At 42.1% G+C, this 24361-nt stretch overlaps 2 protein-coding genes across 2 annotated transcripts in view; one reads left to right on the top strand and one right to left on the bottom strand.

The window, feature by feature from the left end:
* The first annotated feature begins 1996 nt into the window (after positions 1–1996).
* On the top strand, positions 1997–18714 carry rrn3 (RRN3 homolog, RNA polymerase I transcription factor). Its single transcript, XM_034538933.1, has 17 exons — positions 1997–2409; positions 2566–2622; positions 2708–2797; positions 2988–3117; positions 3373–3432; positions 4889–4952; positions 6366–6435; positions 6814–6912; positions 7304–7399; positions 8434–8557; positions 8732–8862; positions 9821–9951; positions 10055–10242; positions 14518–14626; positions 15889–16041; positions 16221–16305; positions 17020–18714. Exons 1-17 carry the CDS (start codon positions 2314–2316, stop codon positions 17164–17166), a joined length of 1830 nt encoding a protein of 609 aa, XP_034394824.1. The 5' UTR covers positions 1997–2313; the 3' UTR covers positions 17167–18714.
* An 880-nt stretch (positions 18715–19594) lies between these two features.
* Positions 19595–24361, bottom strand: part of si:dkeyp-72e1.9 (syntaxin-binding protein 4) — a 52470-nt gene continuing 47703 nt past the window's right edge. The window contains exons 17-21 of the mRNA XM_034539738.1: positions 24013–24210; positions 23549–23659; positions 21050–21096; positions 20838–20959; positions 19595–19830 (exon numbers count right to left, since the gene is read on the bottom strand). Of these exons, the coding sequence (XP_034395629.1) occupies positions 19796–19830; positions 20838–20959; positions 21050–21096; positions 23549–23659; positions 24013–24210 (513 nt within the window). The 3' untranslated portion in view covers positions 19595–19795. The remainder of the gene's footprint in view (positions 19831–20837; positions 20960–21049; positions 21097–23548; positions 23660–24012; positions 24211–24361) is intronic.

Below are 24361 nucleotides of genomic sequence, written 5' to 3'. Positions count from 1 at the left end.
TCAGGATGCCTCAGTGTTCTACTGAACGACTCAGAAGGTCCTTTGTTCCAGCAGCAGTTCGATTTTTTAATGAACACCTTTAGGTGTTTTTAGATTTAGATTTAGTATCTTTCTGATGGTCATGTTTTATGGGGCATCTTCTGGTTTTGTTTGTTTCTTGTAGTGTGTTTCTTGTCTGTTGTGCTCTGTGAACTGTGTCTATTGTTGTCTGTACAAATGTTTGGTGGCAAATGAGTTTCCCCACTGGGGATTAATAAAGTTTTCTAATCTAATCTAAATGTAGCCAACTCAGTGCTACTCACGAGTCGTCCTCAACACACAACACCGTCTCCAGCCGTTAAAAGTTCAAACAAACTTGTTTTATTTTCAACAAAACAATTCACACTGCACGGCTCCTCGGAGCGCACGCAGTCCAGTGTCCACAAGTCAGTCCGGCTCTCGCGGGCTGGGGTTCCCCTTTCTGTCCTCTGTGAGTCCATCCCAAGGCTCCATCCCAATCATCGATCCTCGCTTGAACCGGCAGTTTTGTTTTCTAATTCACAAGTTTAAATATATGTTCTTTGTAGGTCTGAACAACAAAAGGACCACAAACAACTTTCTTCATTGATAAATAGATTAGTCTTTTCTTGATCTGTTATTTCCCTTAATAACTAATGAGGCCATGTATTTATACTGTGTTCTGTGTCTTAAACTGAACTGAATTGAATGGTACACACTGGTCCTTGACACCCAATAATCCGTACAGTTCCCTTAGTTTGTGTGACATGAATGAGGTGCCCTGGTCAGTCATAATCTCTTTTGTGATTCCAACTTGGGAGATGACCTGAAACAGTGCTTGCGCAACACTCTTTGCAGAGATATTGTGCAGCGGTATGGCTGCGCAATATCAACAAGTACAGGGGTATCTGGGTGGATGACCATGGCTAGTGCACATTGAGAACCTAGTGAAGGAAATGTTATTACCCCGATTTGTAATTGATGTAGTCCATCAACCTTGAGCAGAAAGATAAGATATGGTCATTTTGAAAATATTACCAGTTAATTTGTAATATATGAAGGTTTGTTTGAAACATGATCCTCTTGACATAAGTTTGGAGCTTCCCATTGACTTCACTGATTTCACACAAAGAGGGAATCTTTTTCAAACAAAGCAGTGTATTTGAAGATTAAGAATCCATATACTCATTTTAGAGTTATCTTTATTCTATTATTGTTTGTGGATTTTTCCAGGTTTACTCATTATGACATTCATTTTAATAATGCATTCATTCATTCAGTATAAACTGTTTGGGTTAATTATGTCTGCAGAACTGTAATCAAAAGACTTCAAGGTTAACATTATGTTTTGGTTCCTTTTTTTCTTTTGGGATATTTCACAGAAAGATAGTCCTTCTCAAGGGTTCAACGACTCTTCATAGGTTATATGAATTGTACAAGATAATAATGCTTAACTTGTATTCATTTATTTATGGTTATTCATGGTTTACACAAACCCCTGGCATATGTATAATACCTTTTTTTTGATATACACAGAAAAAAGCAACAATACAAAGAAACAACAAACTTCTATATCTTCCCGTTGCCGAATTAAACCAACTGGAAAGGATTATGTGAACACTGCAATATGCCGGAAACAGTAGAGCATATAATTTGCCATTGCTAGAAGTTCATAGTGGAGAGAGACAGGCTGAAGAGGAAGCTGGAAGTAGAGGAAATACAGTTAAAGGATGCATTAACCTTGAGTGCAGGAAAGGTGTTGCAATATCTGAAGGAAACTGGGTTGAGTGGAAGGATAGGTGTTAATATATAGATATATATAATTTTTGTTGTTGTTGTTTTGTTTTTGTTTTCATTAATTTAATTTAAATTTAATTTAAATGTTGGAGGGATAGAGAACTCTGGTCCATACCCCAGTACAGTAGGTGGCGGTAATGCACCCTTTGTTGGATGCCATCCGCCATAAAACCTCAAAAAGAAAAAGAAGAAGAAACCAACTGGAACCTGGAGTCGAGCTTTGGGAAGACTTTGAATGCGGCACCGGGGTCCTGCATTCACTTCCGTAAACAAGTTGTTCTCTTCCTCTTGTGAACACATGCTCGAACACAATTACGGTTTAATCGAGCAGTTGTTTTCAAAACATTGGAATAATTCTTCAAAAGTGACGAATATTGTCCTTAAACATTAGACGGTTAATGAGCTCACCGAATAACAATGAAAGCAGCTCGTATGTTCCTCTTCAGCGGGCTCTCCGAGCGGAAACTCGGCTAACAGCGCAGTGACACCGCGTTCCTTCTGGCACGAGCGCTGTGAAATATGGAGCTCGACCACCGGGACTTCCTGAACTCTCCTCCTGTTAAGACGGTCAGATTTGGAGGCACTGTTGTGGAAACGTTAGCGAAACATAAACTGGTGAGTGGTCACGTCATGCCAGTTCACTTCTATCCGCTGACGTCGCAGTTGTGAAACTGAATGTGTAACGACGTTTAGGCCGTTCATGATGAACAGCGTGAACTGTAGACGGGCAGCTTCCAGTTCCTCATGTGCTGTTTCTCTTCTTGTTTGAAGGGAGATTCAAGGGACTACGAACTGCTGAAACATCAGCTGGCGGATCCCGAGATAAAGGTAGAGTAAAGCACCAGAGTGTTTAAGGTGACCTGGGATCTCTGTGATGTGGCTTTGTTCCTGAGTGGACTCTCTCCTCTGACAGGATGCCCAGATCATCAACTGGCTACAAGAATTTCGGAGCTGTGTGACCCAGCTCACCAAGGACCATGAGCAGCTCATCTATACCATCTTGGTGAGTGTGCCAACACAAGAGGATGTAGCTCATGGGCAGACAGACCACCATGAGGACCTGTACCACGTTAAGAACTGAAGCGATAGTTGACGGTTAACCAATCAGCCATCAGAAAACAAGTGGTGAATATTGAGATTATTGGATAATGCTGAAACTCTTCTGTGTTTATTTATGTGTGTGTGTTTTCTAGAGGGTCCCGTGGGTGGGCCGCAGCCCGGCTGTGGTGGAGGAGTACATGGTCTTTCTCAGTAACCTGGTCTCAGCACAGACTGTCTACCTGTGTGCCTGCCTCAAGATGGTGGTCTCCCACTTTACTCCCAGTAGGTTCCCCTGACTCGTGGTCAAATAATCCACAGCTTCTACAATAAAATACAGCATTCAAGCTCTCACTGTGGTTTCAAAGTAGTTCACTAACGTTGGTTATCCTAACTAACTTGTGTTGCCTGACTCTCATCCTTTGGTGTTTTAAGTTTAGTGTGAGTTTAAACCTTAAGGCCGAGAGAAGCCATGTCATATATTTACTGTATCCCACCACCAGTGACTCGTGGAGTAATATTGTTTGTTTTTGTTTCCAGAGAGAGTGACTATCTGTGAGGGAGGGGTTGATATCTCCGATTCAGATGATGAAGATGAAAGTAGGTGTCCTCCATCTTATTTCATGTGAAAATTCACACATCACATAACAATGGTTCAGGACTGAGTGTGTCATAGGTGTTTTGCTACTTGCTGCAGTTTGGGGAGTCTTAGGCTGCTTTCTCACCTGAAGTTTTTGGTCCGGACCAAAGGAAACAACAATTTTGCATTTTAGTTCTGGTCCAGTTCCTGTTCAGTAAAATCCTTCCTGACTGCTTAACACTGGATGTCTTCTGTCTCGTGCACGTGCCGGTCGAGTCTTTATAACAACAAAGTCACTTGTGACCTTGGATGATCCCAGTTGGGTATAAATTCCGGCATCTTCCTGAGATCAGTCCTTTTTCATCTTCTCGCTACGCAGGCTAACTACTATATTAGCATCAGCTAAAGCTGAACTTGTATAGAGAAAAACACTCTGAAGCTTGTAGCCTTGTGGCCACTGGTCGGAGTTGCGGCCACTCGCTCTCCTAAGGCTGCGACAAGCTGCCCCTCTTAAGAGGGAACGGTGCGTTCAGACCATCAAGCTGGACCAGTCTAACCCTAACCCATCACCAGGTTGGCCACCTTTACACCGCATCAACGAGTGAGACTAACAATACAATAGCAGATTCCACGGTTGGCAGAGCGCTCCTGCTTTATTTGAGTGGAGCGCTAACGAGAGGCGTGCCCGCTCGGTGTGGCTGGATTGCTACACTGTCGTGACCCAGCTTTCAGTGAAGAGTGTCCCACTCAGGCTAACCTGATGGGGCGCTAAGTTGATGGCGATACTGATACATTGACCGTGGTAACATTGCTACTGTTATAGCTAGCAGAGTGTCCCCACTCAGGCTAACGCTAATTCTGACCGCTACCAGACTAGTGAAGAGGGTCTTCGCTCCCTCTCACTAGACCGACTGTTTCTGACCGGTTTCCACAGTAGGAGAGTGCTCTCGCTTAGGCTTACTGCTAGGACACCAGTAATGACCGCTACCATGTGATGAGAGTGTCCTCAGTGTGGGGTGCAGTGTGGCAGAACAGGACTGCTCGGGGATGGAGCATGTCAATGTTCTGGAGCTACGGGCCGTGCACCTAGCGCTCAAACAGTTCCTGCCATACTTGAGAGGGAAACATGTACTTGTTGTTTCCACATTGACCAACAGGGGGGCACCAGGTCTGCAAAGCTGCTACCGGTGTCCTGTGCCCTTCTGACTTGGGCAGCCCCTCACCTGACCTGACCAGCCTTCGAATGATCTATCTACCAGGAGAACGGAACTAGGTCGCAGATTCCCTCTCCCGTCACATGCCTCCATCGGGGGAGCGGCGGCAGTTACCCCCCCCCCCCTCCATCCCAAACTGTGATGCAGCTTGTAAGGGTGCTCTCGATGGGGAACATCCTAATCCTCAAAGTCTCTGGTTAAATATTGAATGAATGATGAACGTTGAATACTAACTCTCTACTGCTCCTTTTGATTTTTCAAGACCTCCCCAGAAACTTCAATCAGTGTCACCAGGCGTTGCAGCTCATCACCAGATATGTTCCATCGTAAGTCCTTTGTTCGGGTTTCGGAAGATTTCCGGGCTGTTTCAGAGTTTATAATGGGTGTGTATGGGACGGAATGTTCAGATCTAGAGTGAGAGAGCCGCCTGCTAGAGTGTGAGGGAGAAACCGAAAATCCTACAAAAATAAAATGCATTTTGCCACAAGTCTCACAATTTTCACTCTTTTTACACCATTTATGGATCAAAACGTAGGGAATTTTGTGCAGGTCCTCACAGGTATCGATGGAATCCACAATCTTTCCCACACATGAGGAGAAGCCTTAATGAGGGAGCAAGTCCACCTCTGCCCCATCTGACTCCATTCTAAAACCAAGCCACATTTTCTTTTTTGAAAGAAGTGAGAGCACTTTGTAAACTGTGATTAAGCCGTCATATCTAAACCCAAAAACACATTTAAGGACACGTAAATGTTCACAAAAGCCTTGAGCCTAACGTCTACACTTTTCAGAATTAGGTGACATTCCACATTTTGACAGGTTCTTTTTCATGAAATACCAGCTTAGTCAGACACACAGCTGCTTCAAATGAGCTAATCAGTGCAGCTTAAACAACACATGCCCTCTCACCATGGCAACCAGTGATACACATGGAGGAGAGATATGGAAATGTGGTAGTGTCTCTGTCCACTAATACACACACAGGAAGGAAGCCAGTCAAGGAGGCAAGGAAGGAACCTCACCTCCCCTCAACTCTCCTCCCCTCACCTCCGCCCTCACCTCAGATGGCTAAGTTAAGCAAACTATCCACAGGAGGCAAACCAACGCCATCGGCAGATAGTAAACATGTTCCTGAACAGCCAGTAATGGCTTCTTGTTCAGTCGGCAGTTCCAACCTTTTAAAAAGGTTCTTGAAGGTATCTCTAGTGATGACATCACAGACAGCCTGCTTCATGTTGATGCATGATCTCCCACAACTACAACTGTATAGGGACTCCTTTACCATTCTTTATCAAAAGATCCCATACATTTACTAGTGTATGTATGTATTTATGATCACATATATTAAATATTATTTTCACTTTTGTTGAGACTGATTTCCATGTTCATTTAAAGTTACTGTACAGGAAGAGTATCTGTTGTGCAGGTGACCGCTAACAAAGATCCAAATACATAAACAAGTAACCTGTCCTTTCACTTATATCCATAAACTAAAGTGCAGATCGCTGTATGATCAATAAATATATGGGCAGTACACAAAAGAGACACATGCAAACTATGCAATTCTGATTAAATGTGACAATATTAATGAAGGCGCGTCAACAGTTTCTCTATGTACTTTGTCTGAGCTGTCAATAATCAGTGTATATTTCTAAATGCAGTCCCAGCATGCAGCCTTGTGCTCTTCATCACATCTTCACACACATGGTGTGCTCTGATGGTTTGTGCTCTTCTTTCAGCACGAGTCGCTTTCTGATGCCCATTCTCACAGACAACTTCCCCTTTGTACAGAAATCCTCCACAACGCTGGTAAGAGACGGCTGAATGATGCTTCATACAGGTTGTGTGGTCCAGTTACTCCCTGCTCACTGCTCGCCACAAAAGCTTCCTTTTTATTTATGAACAAATGTTTTGTTGCTCACACCTGATACCCATTAAACACACATGCATATATTTGCTTTAGCGAATTCTGGATAAAGATGTGGATTGTGTTCTGCACGGGTTGTGTGAGAGCTTGTAAGCAGATGTTTCCGTATAGTTAAACACGGCTCTCGTTTACTTAGATTCCTCAAGACGTCTCTCTGTTTCTGGAGAGAAAAACAAAGCTGTCAGTTGAGAGTAATTGATATGTATAATTTCGGTTTTCCTTGAACACAGCTGTGTTTTGTTGATTGTTGCTCTCTACAGGAGTGTTACGCCCACAACCTCCTGAGGGTGACGATGTACATACCATCACTTCGGCGAGATGTGCTGGAGGTGATCATCGGAAAGATGCTCAAACTGGATGTAAGTGGTTCAGCTCCAAATAACACGAGGGATCCAAAGAGAGGTTGTGTTTCACTGACTGGAAGGTGGATATGGTGGCAGCGTAATATACATTACATAATTTAGCTGACGCTTTTATCTAAAGCGACTTACAAGAAGTGCATTCCACCACAAGTACAAACTCTTTATAATATAGTAATACATAATCCATGTCTGTCTGCAGTGAGGTGGTCACAGAGCTTTAGTGAATGTGTATTTGCAGCAGGAAGACGTGTGAGAAGCATTTCCTGTTGTCTTTTATTAGTTACATTGATTTTTGCATGTTATTTCATCATTAGTAAAGTCGGTAATGTGCCCTCTGTACATTGGGACCCGTGATGTCTTCCACTAGAAGTCCTCCTTTGTGTTCCAGGTGAGTGCGGCCCGCTCCGACATTGAGGAAGCAGAGGAAAATGCAGCGCTGAGCCAACGGGCCGAGGTGCGGCCTGAGGAAGGACTCTTTGACATGGTGACAAGCAGCAATGTTTATTACACGGACTATGCAGAAGTACCTCATACAACTACACTTTAAAACACCAAACTATTCCTTTAGGCTCATGTGTTTCCTATCTCTCTTGTTATTGATCAGTTGTCTTGCACAATATAAAACCAAAACATTCTATGATACAGATGCAAAAATAATAAGTACAAAAAGTGTTTAGGTTCATATTTTGCGTAAGAGTTTTACTCAACCCAGGTATTTTAGATTAAATGAGAATCAAAACACAGACACACACACACACACACACTGGTAAAACAATATCAAATAAAATGATAACAAATACAATTGCAAACAAGTTGTAGAGATAGGGCATATGATATATTGCCCTATCTTTTTTTATTTGATTTTCTTGCACACTAAATCAGTTTGAAAAACCTACTGTTAAATGGAGAAATGTAAGCTGTTCCTATCTTACATTTTACCATTTTAAGTTAATTTGATTTGAAAATATATTGAATGTAATGCAATTAATGTCTGAAAGCATCTTTTTGGAAATTGATTTTATTATTGCTATTTCTTTTTCAGTAAAACAAAGTTAACAATGAAAACTGAAGTCATATGTTCTTTCAAAACAAAGAAGGTATGACCTATTTGGGTCGTACATTGTACCTATATCATCAAAGGGAGGCTTGACAGAAACATTTTGCATTCAACGGTCATTTATTGTCATTGTGCAACACAGGGATGCAGTTGTAGCCCGTTTGTAACATGACAAACAAAACAACATTAGCATCATAAGGAATGTAAACCCGCAGGAACAACGACAATTATCTGGGCAGATAAAATGCCGACATGAGGAAAACATTGTCCATCAGCATTGGCTTTGGCTGATGCATGTGCAAATCAAATGAATGAAATGTCTGCATTAAGGCCATCAAGAAAATAAATATCAATACATCACAGCAGAAGAAAAATGACTGCACAATGTTGAAAGGGTGTATTGGATTAGTAGTTTCGATCCTTGTTTCCTCTTACTTTGAAAACCTCTGTGTCTCTGTCAGGATGAGGACATGTCAGCAGATGTCCCCTGCAGGGCAGCTGTGATGGCCCACCCGGTGGCTGATAGGCTGGACACCCTCATGGCTGTTATGATGGCTTACATCAAGGACGCCTGCCATGTCGATGGTTTGTGAATAACACAGCTGTTACACTGAGAACAAGTCTGGAAACGACGTTTCCCATGAGACTCATACACAAGACATTTTTTTAAAACAAGGAAATGTAGAATGTTCTTTGTGTACGAGTGAATGTGTTTGGCTGTAAAGTGTGTCATCCTCATTCCTCTGTTGTCTCTTTCAGGCTCTCTACATGTGGAAAGGACTAAGGATCTGTACAGAGATGTATTGAATGTGTTCGACAAACTCATTCTGCCAACACATGCGTCCGCTCACGTCCAGTACACACTGTTTTACCTGTGCAGCTTCAGAGTGGTCAGTACTTCCCACATGTGCATGTGTGACGATAGGAAAGGCAGTAAGTAGAATGGAGCTGTCAGTCTGGTCTTCAGCAGCGAGGCACATCAGGTGACTTGACAGACAGACAGACACAGTCAGAGACTAGCAGGTGAACATGGTGGAGCATTTAGCATTTCTTTCTAGAGTTGGAGGAGACCAAAAGCAGAGCTAGAAGAGCGAGATCATTGGACTTACATTCATCAGGTAAACACAAACACTCCAAATGAATGATAGTGATGTTCACCTGAACAACTGTAAGAGCTGTGATTACATCACACCCAGAGGGAGAGAGGCTTCATGCTCTGCTCAGGTAGACATCAATCCTTTACATCTTTACACAGATGATAGCTGTGCGAAGGGATATTAATGTTTTGAATGTCGTCTATAGAACAGAGGTTCTCAACCTTCTGGATCTGAAATCTGAGGACCACCTTCCTTCCCACATAACTGAGAGAAAAACATAACAAAAAGGAGATACAACAAACTAGACTAAATGTGTCTTATGCTTCTGAGGCCCTCCAGTGGTTGAGAATAACCAGTTTAGAGAACCTTTAATGGGTAGATGAAATAAAGTCCACAGTTTTCTTCAAAATAATAACTGATGTAAAAATATCACTTGTTATTTGCTTTCATTGGAGAAAATAATCAAAAGCATAAATTGAAAACAAATCTGTTTTTGATGAGTGTCATGACGATGCATATGCCAGTCCCAATGCTGTTGGTGTTCTGTGTAGTATGTCGATGGAGAACATCACATTTACTTCACTTACCCAGGACTAAGTGTAAACTACTTCATAACTTACCCTGCTGCTTTTTCTGGGTACTTGAATGCATTCTTTTTTTAATTACTTATTTATTGTATCTTCTTTTGAAGAATGGCTCTTTGTGAGAGGAGGCCTTTCTTGAGTCCTGCATGTTCTGCTCCTTGTCCCAGGCTTTGGCCGAGGCCTTCTTGGATCACCTGTGGAAGATCCTGCAGAGTCCGTCTCAGCCCGCCGTCCTACGCCAGGCTGCTGCTGGATACCTGGGCAGCTTCCTGGCCCGAGCCAAGTTCATCCCTGTGCTGTGAGTTCATGCTGCTGGAGAACACAGAGGCAGCTTAAAGCCAAATGGCCCATGTTCATCCTGCAGTTGATCTAATCCAGTGTCCTCATACCCCCTCCTGCAGCACCGTGCGGGCCTGTCTGGACCTGCTGCTCTCCTGGATCCATTGCTATATCGACAGCCAGGACAGCAGCGGCAGACAGGCCTGCTGTGACATCAGCCTGCACGGGCCCTTCTACACCGCCTGCCAGGCCGTTTTCTACACACTCATCTTCAGGCACAGAGCCATGCTGGAGAACAACATGAAGAAAGGTACACACCTCTGTCTCAAACAGGTCCACTTTCATACTTCAGCCTTTAAAAGACAAGATCGCTAACACCACCAGGGCAAGCTTTAGACATATTAGAGTGTTTCATGGTTTGAAGTGAATTGCTTATACATTTTGATTATCAAGAGAGTAGAAAATAATATTTTCTGCTGACAGCGTGAGAATTCTAAGATTCGGGGGCTTTTTTAAATATCAAGAATTAAAGGATAACCAATTTGTTAAAGAGCTTTCAGTAACCATTTAATTGAGTGTATGTATTTTAAGTCACTAAAACAGTCATGTGATTCAATTCAGTTTATTTTGAAAAGCCCACAAATTACAAATCTGTACACATACGACATCCCTGTCCCAGGACCTCACATCGGATCAGGAAAAACTCCCCAAAAATAACCTTTCACAGGGAAAAAAGGGAAGAAACCTTCAGGAGAGCAACAGAGGAGGATCCCTCTCCCCGGATGGACAGAAGCAATAGATGTCATGTGTACAGAATGAACAGCATTACGGAGTTACATAAAAACATTCAATGAATATGACAATGTATGAATGGACCTCCACAATCCATGAAACAGAAGGAGGTAGAGAGAAGGGGGGGCGGAGCGATCAGCAGGGCCAACGCTGGAGGCCGGCTCACCAGGCAGGAGGCATCAGACACAGCCAGGTCCAATGGACCCTATGAGACGTGAAGTCACAAATACTCCGGGGAGGAAGCAGAGTTAGTAATGTGCGATGGAGAGATGTAAATTCATCCATAAGTAGAGAAAGAAGAGGAGATAGGTGCTCAGTGTATCCTAAAACGTCCCCCAGCAGCCTTTAAGCCTATAGCAGCATATGGTGGCTGGACCAGGGCAAACCTGATTCAGCCCTAACTATAAGCACTATTAAAGAGGAAAGTCTTAAGTCTACTCTTAAATGAGGTGACTGTGTCTGCCTCCCGGACTGAAAGTGGAAGCTGGTTCCATAAAAGAGGAGCTTGATAACTGAAGGCTCTTGCTCCCGTCCTACTTTTAAAGACTCTAGGAACCACAAGTAGACCTGCATTTAGTGAGCGCAGCTCTCTAGTGGGGCAATATGGTACTACAAGCTCCTTAAGATATGATGGCGCATCACCAATCAAGGCGTTGTAGGTGAGGAGAAGAATTTTAAATGTGATTCTTGATTTTACAGGGAACTAGTGCAGACCAGCTAATATAGGAGTAATGTGATCTCTTTTCTTATTTTTTTGTGAGTACACGAGCTGCAGCATTCTGGATCAACTGGAGGGACTTAAGAGACTTATTAGAGCAGCCTGATAATAAGGAGTTGCAGTAATCTAGTCTGGAAGTAACAAACGCGTGAACCAGCTTTTCTGCATCTTTTTGAGACAAGATGTGCCTGATTTTTGAAATGTTACGCAGATGAAAAAAATTCTTTCCTTGAAATTTTCTTCACGTGGAAGTTAAAGGACAAGTCCCGGATCAAAGATAACGCCAAGATTCTTTACAGTGGAGTTGGTTGCCAGGGCAACCATCTACAGAAACCACATCACCAGATAATTGATCTCTGAGGTGTTCAGGGCCCAGTAAAATGACTTCAGTTTTGTCTGAGTTTAACGTCAGGAAGTTGCAGGTCATCCATGTTTTTATGTCTTTAAGACATTCTTATATTTTAGCGAGCTGGTTGGTCTCCTCTGGTTTGATCGATAAATATAATTGAGTATCATTTGCATAACAATGAAAGTTTATGGAGTGTTTCCTGATAATGTTGCCCAAAGGAAGCATATATAAGGTAAATAAAATTGGTCCAAGCACAGAACCTTGTGGAACTCCGTGATTAATGTTGGTGGTCATCGAGGCGTCATCGTTTACAAATACAAATTGAGATCGATCTGATAAATAGGATTTAAACCATGATCAATGGTGTCGAATGCAGCACTAATGGTGCGTTCACACCAAACTTTTTGCGATTTTTTTCGCGCGACCAGATCCCATGCAAAGTTTAGACGCGAATTGCGCAGCGCACATTTTTCGCCAGAGTTGAAATATTTAAACTTTGGCGAAAGCCAATCAGCGCTAAGTTGCTCCGCCCATCACTGTCCTGCCGTTGTTGAATCAGAAAAAAATAGAGGACATTGTAGCGGTTTGCGGACGCCCCAAGCTCTTTAATACAACTACAGGTTAGCCTGAAGTAGCGCTGGAACCGGCAGTCATCCAGACGCAGTTCCTTGAGAAGACGGTGAAATTCACCGAGCTGTGTGCGGCGACGGGTGATGTTATGAACCCAAATACGAGGGCGTCTGATGTTCCGACGTTTGTGGTATTTCCAGAACAAGTATAGAGTAGAAATAGTGGTTATTTATTTCATCGTTGCTTCTCTCCGTAAACAGTTATAACTACCGCCGTCCGCCATGAAATAAATAACCACTATCGGAACATCAGACGCCCTCGTATTTGGGTTCATAACATCACCCGTTAGCGCTACTTCAGGCTAACCTGTAGTTGTATTAAAGAGCTCGGGGCGTCCGCAAACCGCTACGATGTCCTCCATTTTTTCTGATTCAACAACGGCAGGACAGTGACAGGCGGAGCATCTCAACGCTGATTGGCTTTCGCCTCGGGCGAATGCGCGTCTATCGCGCCGCGAATTCGCGTCTAAACTCGTCATTGTGCATTGACTTTGCATGGGATCCGGTTGCGCGTTTGGTGTGAAGGCAGCACAACTTGCCGGGCGACTAAACTCACGCGAGTAAAGCGTTGCGAATATTCCAAGAGACGGTTTAGAAGTAGAAACCGTTGAAGAAAATTGGTCAAGATTGATGGGAGAAAAGCCATCCAAATACACACCAGAGTATACAGCCGTTTCCAAGGCCTCTCCACTTGAGGACAGATCGGCATTGGTTGAGGGAAAGAGATCATCAATCTTGCCTCTAATAGTTAAAATCTTTTCATTAAAGAAGTTCATGAAGTCATTACTACTGAGGTCTATAGGAATACACAGCTCCACAGAGCTATGACTCTCTGTCAGCCTGGCTACAGTACTAAAGAGAAACCTGGGGTTCTTATCTTTCTCTATTACTGATGAGTAATAGGCTGCTCTGGCATAGCGGAGGACCTTTTTATATGTTTTAAGACTATCTCTCCAGAGAGCAAACCTCCTTTGCCTCACCGTCTTCTTCGTCAGAGGGGCTATTGAGTCTAGTGTCATTCTCAGTGAGCCTGTAGTCTTATCGACAAGATGATCAATCTGGGACGGACTAAAGTTAGCACAGGAGACCTCCGTCACATTGAGATGTGGTATTGAATCAAATGCAGAAGGAATCACTTCTTTAAATGTAGCTACAGCACTGTCAGTTAGACATCTGGTGTAGAAACTTTTGACTAACGGTGTATACTCCGGGAGTATAAACTCAAAAGTTATGAGGTAATGGTCTGACAGAAGAGGGTTCTGTGGGAAGACCTCCAAATGCTCTATGTCAATGCCATATGCAAGAACAAGGTTGAGGGTGTGGCCAAAGCAGTGAGTGGGTTTCTGTACTCTCTGATAGAAGCCAATCGAGTCCAACAATGAAATAAATGCAGCACTAAGGCAATCATTATCAACATCCACGTGAATATTAACATCTCCTACAATAATAACCTTATCAGTTTTAAGGACTAAACTTGATAGACACTCTGCAAATTCAGATAGAAATTCTGAATATGGACCTGGTGGCCGGTACAGTATAACAAATAGAATTGTCTGTAATGTTTTCCAGGTTGGATGTGAAAGACTTAAAACAAGGCTTTCAAATGAGTTGTAGTTTAATTTAGGTTTAGGATTTATTAATAGGCTTGAGTCAAAGATGGCTGCTACTCCACCTCCTCGGCCGGTGCCTCGAGGAATGTGAGTATTAATATGACTTTAGGTCATTTAGGCTGACATATTCTTCATGACTCAGCCAGGTTTCAGTAAGACAGAATAAATCAATGTTATTGTCTGATATTAAATAATTTATGTAATACAGCTTTAGATGACAGAGATCTAATATTTAGGAGTCCACATTTAATGATCCTGTTTGGTTACACTGTTGCAGTAGTGTTGTTAACCTTTATGCGGTTATTTTGTATGATTCCTCTTCTGGTTACTTTTGATTTAATTAATTTAAGTGGCCGTGGGACAGACACAGTCTGATGTTTTCAAATAGCCATCTTTTCCCTGGTTGGAAAAGATGGCAGCATATCCACATCAAATAATAATGTCAGATGACAAAAGCAGTTGAATGAATCTCTGTCTCTTCTCTCAGGTCTGGAGTACCTGCAGAGTCTGAACCTGGAGCGGGTGGTGATGTGTCAGCTGAACCCTCTCAAAGTCTGCCTGCCTTCAGTCACCAGCATGTTCGCTGCCATCACCAGGTATGTCCAGACTGACCATGTTGTACTTTAGACCACTATATCATACATGCAGTGGTGGAAAAAGACACCCCAAAGTAAAACTCCCTTTATCGCCAACATGTACTAAAGTATTTGTAAAGATATGTTCGGTCCTGTGGCCGCAGGAAATCCAGGATTCAATGAATTAAAGTTTAACAATATTTAATAGCAAAGATAACATTTATATAGCTTTCACGATTGTGGGGCCAGAAAGGAATAACTCTCCACACACGGACTCTGCTGCTCGCAAGGAGGTCTCAAGACCTCCAATCCAGTAGAACCATCTCCCCAGAACAAATGTTCGGCTATTAGTATGGTCATGCAAATGAATTCACACCTAAAGGTTAGTTATATTGGCTAGTTCAAAGAATGCCACCGTTCTGTTCGCTAAAGCTAATTGATAAGCTGACAGGGTCAAAGCTCACACTTCCGGTCAAGGACAGGAAGTTCCCTCCAGCATAAAACCTATTATCCTGCCTTCAGAATAAAAGCAACATCTCAGGTTTCAATCGGCATCCATTTTAACTATTGTCTAAACAATAAAACACAGTCAATCATTACATTTTTCATCAACAAACAGAATAATAAAACAGTGATCCTATCTTATGCTTTATAATACATTGCTCCAGAATATTCCTCATAATATCCCAAATTAATTATATCTTTCTTTATGTATTAATTTAAAACATAGACTTTCTTATTTACATGTGCAAGTATATATACAATCCACTACAACTCAACATATTACAAGTAAAAGTAGCTGTTTTATGATATGTTGTCAGAGTAGATATTATTAGTCTGATACAGATGACTCTCTGTTAGAGCAGCATGTTCCCCTCCAAAGGGCCTAAAATAGTTATTTCAATAAAAAACTAACATGAGAAATCTCAAGGGGAAATGGTTTTGGAACCACTGGTACATCTTAAATAATGTGGAGCACACAACCATCTACCTTGAGGGTGCTAACAGAGCCGTGAGCGGCTCTACACTGAGGACTCTGAGATGCTGGTGGATATTGGCGCACAGAGATTGCTGCCACCACCCGAAAGAAACTGGCTCTTCGCTCACCTCGAGGGAGGGAGCCGTTTCTGTGATGTCAGAGTTCACAGTGGAGCCTGTGAACGGTACAGAGAGTTGTGCTTAAATAACTGGCATCAGTTCAGTATAAGAGATGTGACTGAGACCTGCTGCAGAGGGTTCCCTCGTGGGTCTCATCCACAGCAACTGCTGTTTTTCTGTTGCAGGACGTATCAGGTGGTGTTCTGCTACACCATCATAGAGAGGAACAACCGCCACGTGCTGCCAGTGGTCCGCAGCTCTGCAGGAGGAGACAGTGTGACCACCAACACCAACCCTCTGGACAGCTTCTTCCCCTTCGATCCCTACCTGCTCAAGAGGTACACTGGCCCATTATTCATCTTTTGGGATGTTTCGCTGTGTCCTTGGACCCAATGTTTACTTCCCCACAGCAAATATTTGGAATTGTTAGTAGTTTCTGTGAAGTGGAGCTCCAATATATTTTAATTTCTCAAGTGGCATGATGAATAGACAGGCATTCGTGTGTGTGTGTGTGTAGGTCTGTTCAGCTGATTGAGCCACTGTACCAGGTCTGGGAGGAACTAGCAGACACCGAGCTGCTTCCCACCAAAGCAGGACAACAGGTGAGATGCCATCAAGAGGACTGAACTGTAATTAGACAAGTGGAAGTGGATTTTCTTTTCTTTTTTAAACATTGTACTTGTTGTAATGTGAATGTCATTTTCAGGTCGTTGTTCACTAGCTAGCAAGGTTGTAATGAAGCCAGACAAAAAGGCTCCACTAATCTGGAGGACTATGTTTGGCATAGTGAGGCAGTGAGCTCACCACCACGGGGGTCAAAGGAAGCAAAGTGAACAGTTTTTTGTCCATTATCTTTTTTGAATTGACATTATGGACTGTGTATGAACAATTATTGTCATTTTCTCCGATTAATTGATTACCAAAATAGTTGTTAATTTAATTATGTAAATGAATAGACAAGTCGTTTTGACACTTAAGATAATCATCAGTATCAAATTAGCAGAGGTGCTTTTAATATAAGTTGTCATACTATAATGCAACTGTTTTCCTGGTCTCTCAAACTCCACACTGCAGTATTTGTAGTTCCAAAACCGAGCTGACAATAAATAAGTGTTCCGACTCCCCGTGACAGCGACATGGAGGATTGGTGTAACTCCCTTTAAGTCCCCTTTCCCCTTAAGTAAGCATAAATGATCACACATGAAACATACATGGTGAGGTAACATAAACAAGGTTGGTCCACCAGCTTTGATGCATCCTGTTGTGTGCTCCTTAACATGGACTCTGAGCTTGTGCTGGTTCTTTGTGTCTGTCAGGGCTCGAGGGAGGACGAGGATGACTTCCTGTGTGGGGAGACGCCCCAGACAGAAGGCATTGTGGGGATGACGCCCAGCTCCTACGACTCGAGCCTTCACAGCCCCAGCTGTGTGGGTTCACCTCCCCTCACCTTCCAGAGACCCTGATAATGCACATGACATTGAATTTATGAAGAACTCATGAGCCGGTCACCCTTGAAGAGACGTGACAAGAATACTCATCTGTGGTTATGAATACATAAGTTCATTTTTCGGGGAGCTCTAGGTCTACACAGTTTGCATTTTCTTTTTTTTTATGATTAATCACACTTCAGGCCACGTCGGCACATGCAAAAACATTATCAGAGAGTAAGCTGCTTTAGGTTTGAAATTAAGCTTGAATTAGCTTGAGAGGTTGTATAATATTGTTATGGAGCAATTGTATTTGTTAGTGAAAGTTCATACAGAAGTAATCAATGAAAGTTCAACAAGAAACTGGAGGCGGTGGACACAACCACTAACCATGAGAATGCAATGAATATGACCTAAGATGCATCAACAATATGCGGAATATACACGATCCAGCCCAGAGAGGAAAAAGAGAAATGGAGATAGTTTTGGAAGCTGGAGATGGTTTTGATGGTTAGGTGACAAAAACCTTCTGTGCAGCCTGTCGTCATTTCTCACAACACAAACCACAACCTGTGGCTGATTGTTGATGGTCCAGTGTGTAGTAAAGGTGGTTCTATTGGCAGGAATGGAATATAGTTGTACGCTCATTGACAACCTGGAGAAGGCATGGAATTTGAAAATATTAATTTCCAGGCCAAGATAAGTTTAGTAAAATATCAAATAAACCCAGAACGTTTATTTTTTTTTGTTATTGGTAGAAATGTGTGAACCCTGTTATTATTTTGTCATTAATATATAATCTGGTCCATACTATAATAATGAAACTAAGAATCGTGTTACTAAAGCAAGATTAATGCTTATTGGGGTTCTGTGCACAGCCACCATGTTCTAACCAGACAGAGACAGATGTTTGGATCAAATGGAGAACTTTGAGGAGCTTGTGAATCTACAGCCTCACCACTAGATGCCACTAACTCCTACACACTGCTCCTTTAAACAATACTTGCATGTCCATACTACACTGAAAGCATAGTTTCTCCCTTTACTTAAAGTGGCAATAGACCAGCTTTTTGCTTTAACTTCTGGCTATGAAGGAAATGTTGTTTGCATAATTGAATGTCAAAAGAATAATGACATAATCAGCAGTAAGATATGTTCTCTATAAGCATCTACACTGCTGTCTGCCATCGATCTCCAGGGAAAAGAAAGTGTGTCGACCAGAAGAGGAATGTGCTTTTGTTTTCCCCGGTACCAAAGAGGGTCAATATAAGCAAATATTGCAAATATTGTCCCCATTAGTGGAAATGGTAGACAGTGGAGGAACGGTTGTTGTCGATGTTGGTAGTTACTAAACTCTGAGGAAGAACCAAATGGATCTATTATTATGTTTTTACATAATGAAAACTGGATTGCTTCCATTGGAGTTGTTAATACAGGTGACAGCTAGTATTATTGTTCACTAATTCTAACAGTTATTAGTTAGTTAGGCTATTTTTATTAGTCTGTTTCTCTTCATGGATGTGGTCTGATGTCATTGAGATTTCTGTTATTAAAGTGTATTCATGTTTATTTTCTCCTCCATAACCTCATGTGAATATTCTCTGAAGTCCTGCTCCTCCACCAGGGCCGAACATCTCCATAAGGTCACACTGAGGTCAGCTGTGCTGCACAGGCTTTAGTTTCTTCTGTGGGAAACATTTGATCAAATGGTCACCTCGGGTCAAACGCTGTTCAATAAAATGTTTGGAGACTGGAATAAACACATCAGATCCAGTCAGCAGTTAGTCCTTTAATAAAAAAACAAACAGAAAGATATGAGGCCACACCAAAGATGCAATCTTGTTGAAGCACAGGACATGTTAGTATTTTTAAAAAGCTGTCTGTATAAATCAAATGAATGTTGCACATGTAGCCTCTGACTGATGTCTGCTACTCTGACTGCAGGTCTACACAGCAACATGAACCATGCAGTCTTTATGAACACTTGATTCTCTGCCTGGAGTTAGTGAATACGGCATGAGGAGATCGACAAAGGGACACCGTTGGTTCTTTTTCTACTTTTTGATAAACGGTTCATAACTCCAGTGGCAGATGGCAGCGAGTTATTATGACAGAGAGGAAGACTGAACACACCAGCCTTGGACTTTCCTTTCCAAGCTAACAAGTCCTCTTATACATGCAACCCATAGAGAGAGAGAGAGATGAAGAGAGAGAGTATGTGGAATGAAAGGAAGAAATGGGGGGGGGGGGGGGGGGGGGTTAGAAAAGTGTCCAGAGGGGTATTAATGAACAAGGGTGACAGCAGCACGTGTGTGGTGGACTAGGTCATGCAGCTCCTCAACACCACCTGCTGTCAGATTTACACAAAAGAGAATTCCAGCTGACTTTGTGTTTGGCAGAGCACTTCTCAGACTTGTGGACACGTGTTATCGTGAATGACGAGAGTCCTCGGGTCACGCCCCCCTGCTGATCAAAGGAAGACACTAATCTGATGTGTGTGACAAGCTTTGTTCAATCCGCCACTGTGAACGGAAGATTTTAATTTATCAAAGTGATGTCATTATTTTCAGAAGGTCCAGTCTGTAGACTGGTGGAGTCTGGTCTAGACTGTGGGTCGGCTCATTCCGCCTCCTCAGCCTGCCCACGTCCTCTGGCTCTTTGCTGCTCACACATGATGAAGGTTGACGTCTGGGACGGATGCTGCAGGTCAATCACAGGGGGACAGAAAACATCTGTCAGTACGGACAGTAACAATCATCATCATGCATCATATGAAAACGAAAGGGAACAAATAAAATCATGACAGTCTGATGTCAATGAACAAAATACCAACTCCAGTCATTCAGGTAATAAAAGAAGACTTCACCCTTAAACCATGACCATCAGTTAATCAGACAGATCCAAACATGCAGCCCTAATGTACTTAGATTCATCAGTTGATGATCATTCTATGGTGTTTAATTTTTCATGCACCGTGAAGGCAGGAGAGAAAAACTAAGTTGTCTTCAGGAATTAAAGGTCACACTGTTCTAGTCTTCGGACCACTCAAAGTGCAGGTATGTTGTAGATTGTGACATATGTTTATTTATTGAGCTGAAAAGCTCAGAGTAATACAGTGAGGTAGATCCAGATAAAGTATTCAGTCCCCAGATGGATGGATGAATCAGCCCAGAGTTTCTCTCACCAGTCAATCAGGACCAATCTTTCACTTTTACTCAGAATTACTTCTGAGTAGAAAATGTAGAATAAGTCCAATGACTAACAGCAAACGTATGAGCATGTTTAATAGTGTGGCATGTGATGAACAACATCACCTCTCTGTTAGGGGTCTCTAACTGAAAAAGGTGCTGCACTGCTATCATGCTATCAGGTTAGCTTCGTATTCATTTAGCATGGAACGTTTGGACCGAACCATCTCGAATTAACTATATACAAATACAATTATTCAAACAGGGAATTGATTATCAGATTTGGTTGCAAAATGAATGCAAAAGTTCAATATTATCCATGAAACGTAGACTATAACTTCATTTTTTTATTGGACTTACTTTGTTATTCTATTCATACAGGTGTTGGTATTACTTCTTATACACTACACGTATTACTCTGATGTGTGTGTTTTTTAATTCTTATGTCCTTTCTGATCAATCTCTGGCACAACAACATCCTTCTGGATTCAGAGAGTTCTCCTTTAGTTTGAACTCTACCTTTGTCATCTGCAGTGAGGGAGCCGACTCCCGCCACCAGCTCTTTGGCCTCCACAGCCAGTTGGTAGGTGGGATCAGGAAGTGGTGACGGGGTGTCGGTTGCTGGAGATGACCTGCTGCTCCTGACATACAGAACACACAGGACTGGTTACACTAGAACTGATGGTCACTGAACGAGCTCAACCGATACTGAGATGTTCTGAGTCTCTTACCCGCCTTCTCCAAACAGGCTCGGTGTCATCAGCACTTTGTGGACGTTCTGAGGACAAAACGAGAGTCGTGTGAGGTCTGTGTGATGACACTGACCCAGTCTCATTTATAAAACAGTGCGTAGATCCCCACTAAATGTTTGCTTACGTTCAAAGGAGGAAATGCATGTATGCCAAAACACATCCGATTAATAAAACCTGCCAGTGAGCTATTCCCTTTTATTAATCCCAAATCAACCTGTACATGGTTGATCCTTAAACGACCACATGCAGCCATAAAGGGTCAAAGCAAAGCACCTTATGGAGGTTTCCTCACCCTAACAGTTCCAGAGTGTCGTGCAGCTTCACAGATCACAAGTCTCACCGTAGTAGGGAGTGCTTCCAAAATGATCAGTGGTATCCACCACTCATTTAAAATATAGGTGAACACAATTCATGTACATGTGTTTTCAGATGGCATTCTGATAATGATAATGAAGACATGGAGTAATCGTATGAGAGTTGTCACTGGCTGTATTTCCACACATTGTAAATTTACACAATCGTACTTGGATGATATTGGTGAACTTGGTGACATATTATTATTATTAGAAGATTATTGAAAACTACTGACGCTCTGTTCTGCAGGTCTCTATTGCTAGTTGAGCTCTATCGCTCCTCGACTTTATGTCAAATTAATATTATGTGACAGTGAAGGAATCCACTCACGTAACACGATGTTGTGAGGGGACACGGTGAAGTAGTCCACTCATGTAACACAATGTCATCCGGAGCAACAATGTCATCCTTCTCTTAGCTCAGCAGGCTCCTGACTAAAAGCTGCTCTCAGCAGCTCTGTGAACACTTTCTGAGTCGCTTTGTTACATTTCTCAGATCAGAACTGAAATTCTCAAAACTTCTTCAACCTCCATCATCTAGTCACGTCATTGACTCCATTTGTTCATCTTTTAATCAAATGCAAATGCTTTGACACATTCATGCTAATGATTATGTTCATGTATCCACTGGTTCCTACATGAAATGCTGACCAAAATATTTTATACAGGTTCTCCCCCACCACCACTAACATCTAGTTCATAGCATAAGTCATGACATGTAAAATGTTGAACCAGTATCTGTCAAGAATATATTTCATAAACGTTACTATTAAAAAAAAGTCCTGAATTGATGAGTCGCTCTCAGCTGAATCATGACTTTCACAAAAGAAGTGGATCAACCAGTTAAACATTTTGAATGTTGCACTGTTGAAGATGTGAATCCTGTCCACATACAGCAAACAGTGGTGGAACTTTGTTCTGTTGAAATTGATTCATGTCAGACAGAAAATAAAGTCCAGCCTGGTCATCAAAACCTGAAACTACTTAGAGCAGCTATTCTCAGCCATTAGAGGTACTGCCAAATGGTTGGATTACATTAGGAATATATATATATATAGTTACACAACTATATATCAAGTACAACTACAGTGCACTGTTATATGGACAACATGGCTGAGACTTCCTGACACTTCCACAATGAATTTTGTTTGTGCACTTACTGTAATCCCACCACTTTGTTCTTGTGTTAATTAAGACAGGAAAGCCTTCCTCAAATAAAAAGTGGACTCTGAGAGAGAAGACAAGTCTGCTTTCTGTACTGCATGGAGCTGCAGTGTGTCTCCCAGTGATGTAAAGTGATGTAGCGTAACAGACAGTCCATGTTTGGAACTGTCATGGAACCTGGTGCTGAATGTTGAATCCAGTGTAAAGGCCTGCTTGGATCATGAGCTGTGACAGAGCACATGCTGATTGTAATGGAGTCATTTATCATCGATTGACTGTCTATTAGCGGTGCTCAACCTCTAATTTAAGACACTTCTACTCTTTTAAAAATCCAGAGGACCAACTTCCCAAATAAATGAGAAAAAAACACAACATGAAAAAATAAGAGAAAATGTATTTTCCTTTTTTACTGGAGCAGGTTGTCTCCCTCATCAACCTTTCATTAAAAACAGTTTTGTGTCACTGCATCTGAGGTAATTTTAGCTAGGAACAGTGGAACACGTCTGTCTCTACTGATGATAGCACCGATAGCACTTTGTTGTTTAGCACTTTAGTAGCACTTAAATGGCACTTATGGATAGTACTCTGTAGTTTAACGTTATTGAAGAAATTGTACTTGCTTGATTCTTGTTGTTCTAGGTTTGGACTCATGGTTTAATGCACTTATTGTAAGTCGCTTTGGATAAAAGCGTCAGCTAAATGACATGTAATGATGGCTGATTGGAGTGGTGATGTTCAAATGGAACTGCTCATTAGGAAATTATGCCTTTTAATTTAATTTAAGTTTTTAGTCTCTTTTGAGAAAATTTAGATTTGAGAGAATGTAATCCATAACATATTTTTTCCATACATGTATATTGTATGAACCCTTGTTAAAACCTTATTTTGACAACCAGAAGTAGCCACATGTGTACTTGAGGAGTGAGTGAACAGAGAAAACCTGTTCTAATTAAAGTTGTACCTGTGCGAAGCCCAGCAGTTTCTTGTTGGAGATCTCCAGGTGTTTCCTGCTGAGCTCTGACTTCTTCAGCTGGCAGTCGATAGTTGTCAGCCTCCTGTTCAGCTCCTCCTCCTGAAAAACACAATCAATAAACACTGTCACTTTGTAAGTGCTCGGGCAACAATGTACGTCCACTAAAAGTGCTGGTTTTGCCACTAACAGACTCTGATTGTTATTAAATGTTTCTGACATACAGTAATTACGGAGTCTCGCTCAATGAGAAGTTTCGTTCAAAATCTGTCCAGGAAGAGTTTGTTGTGGTGGAGTACAGAAAAAGTAGCTTAGTGTGCTAAAAGAATGAATATTTAGATGAATTCAATAATGTGGACAAATACATGTTGTGGAGAAAGAAGAGCCATATTTCCTGCTGACATGTAAGGTAGGAAATAACATCAAATAGCAATAGTGAAATGCTGGGCACTGACCTTTGTGGACTCCAGTCCTCTTGCCTGCCTCTTGCTGGCCAGTTGGTTCTTCAGGTCTCTGATCTCCGCCTCCAGCAGCTGGATGACCTCCTCGTAGTCCTGCTCCGCACTGCCGGACTGCCGCTGGCCGGCCTCGGCCTCTGCTGCTTGCAGACGAGTCTTCAGATGGGTGTTCTCCTCCACAGTCAAACAGGCTTTCTGGGAAGGACAACGAAAGGTTTTCTGTTGAATATATTCATATGGGGCTTTGTGTTGGACGCAACATAATTCAGAATTGGAATTATTTGCTGACATTTTCATTTTTTATTTGTGAAGAAATCTCTAAAGTGATGTAGCGTAACAGAGCCAT

This window comes from Cyclopterus lumpus, chromosome 8 (genome assembly GCF_009769545.1).
Source record: "Cyclopterus lumpus isolate fCycLum1 chromosome 8, fCycLum1.pri, whole genome shotgun sequence".
In the NCBI taxonomy this organism is placed as follows: Eukaryota; Metazoa; Chordata; class Actinopteri; order Perciformes; family Cyclopteridae; genus Cyclopterus; species Cyclopterus lumpus.
The sequence above is the reverse complement of the archived record's forward strand: the minus strand, read 5'-3'. Positions and strand labels throughout refer to the sequence as shown.

Bases quoted from the DNA above. Each gene is read 5' to 3' on its own strand.
- rrn3 (XM_034538933.1), top strand. From the start codon at position 2,314: ATGGAGCTCGACCACCGGGACTTCCTGAACTCTCCTCCTGTTAAGACG. The intron at 6,436-6,813 runs GTAAGAGACGGC...TGCTCTCTACAG, and splicing joins AGAAATCCTCCACAACGCTG to GAGTGTTACGCCCACAACCT. The intron at 8,558-8,731 runs GTTTGTGAATAA...TGTCTCTTTCAG, and splicing joins GGACGCCTGCCATGTCGATG to GCTCTCTACATGTGGAAAGG.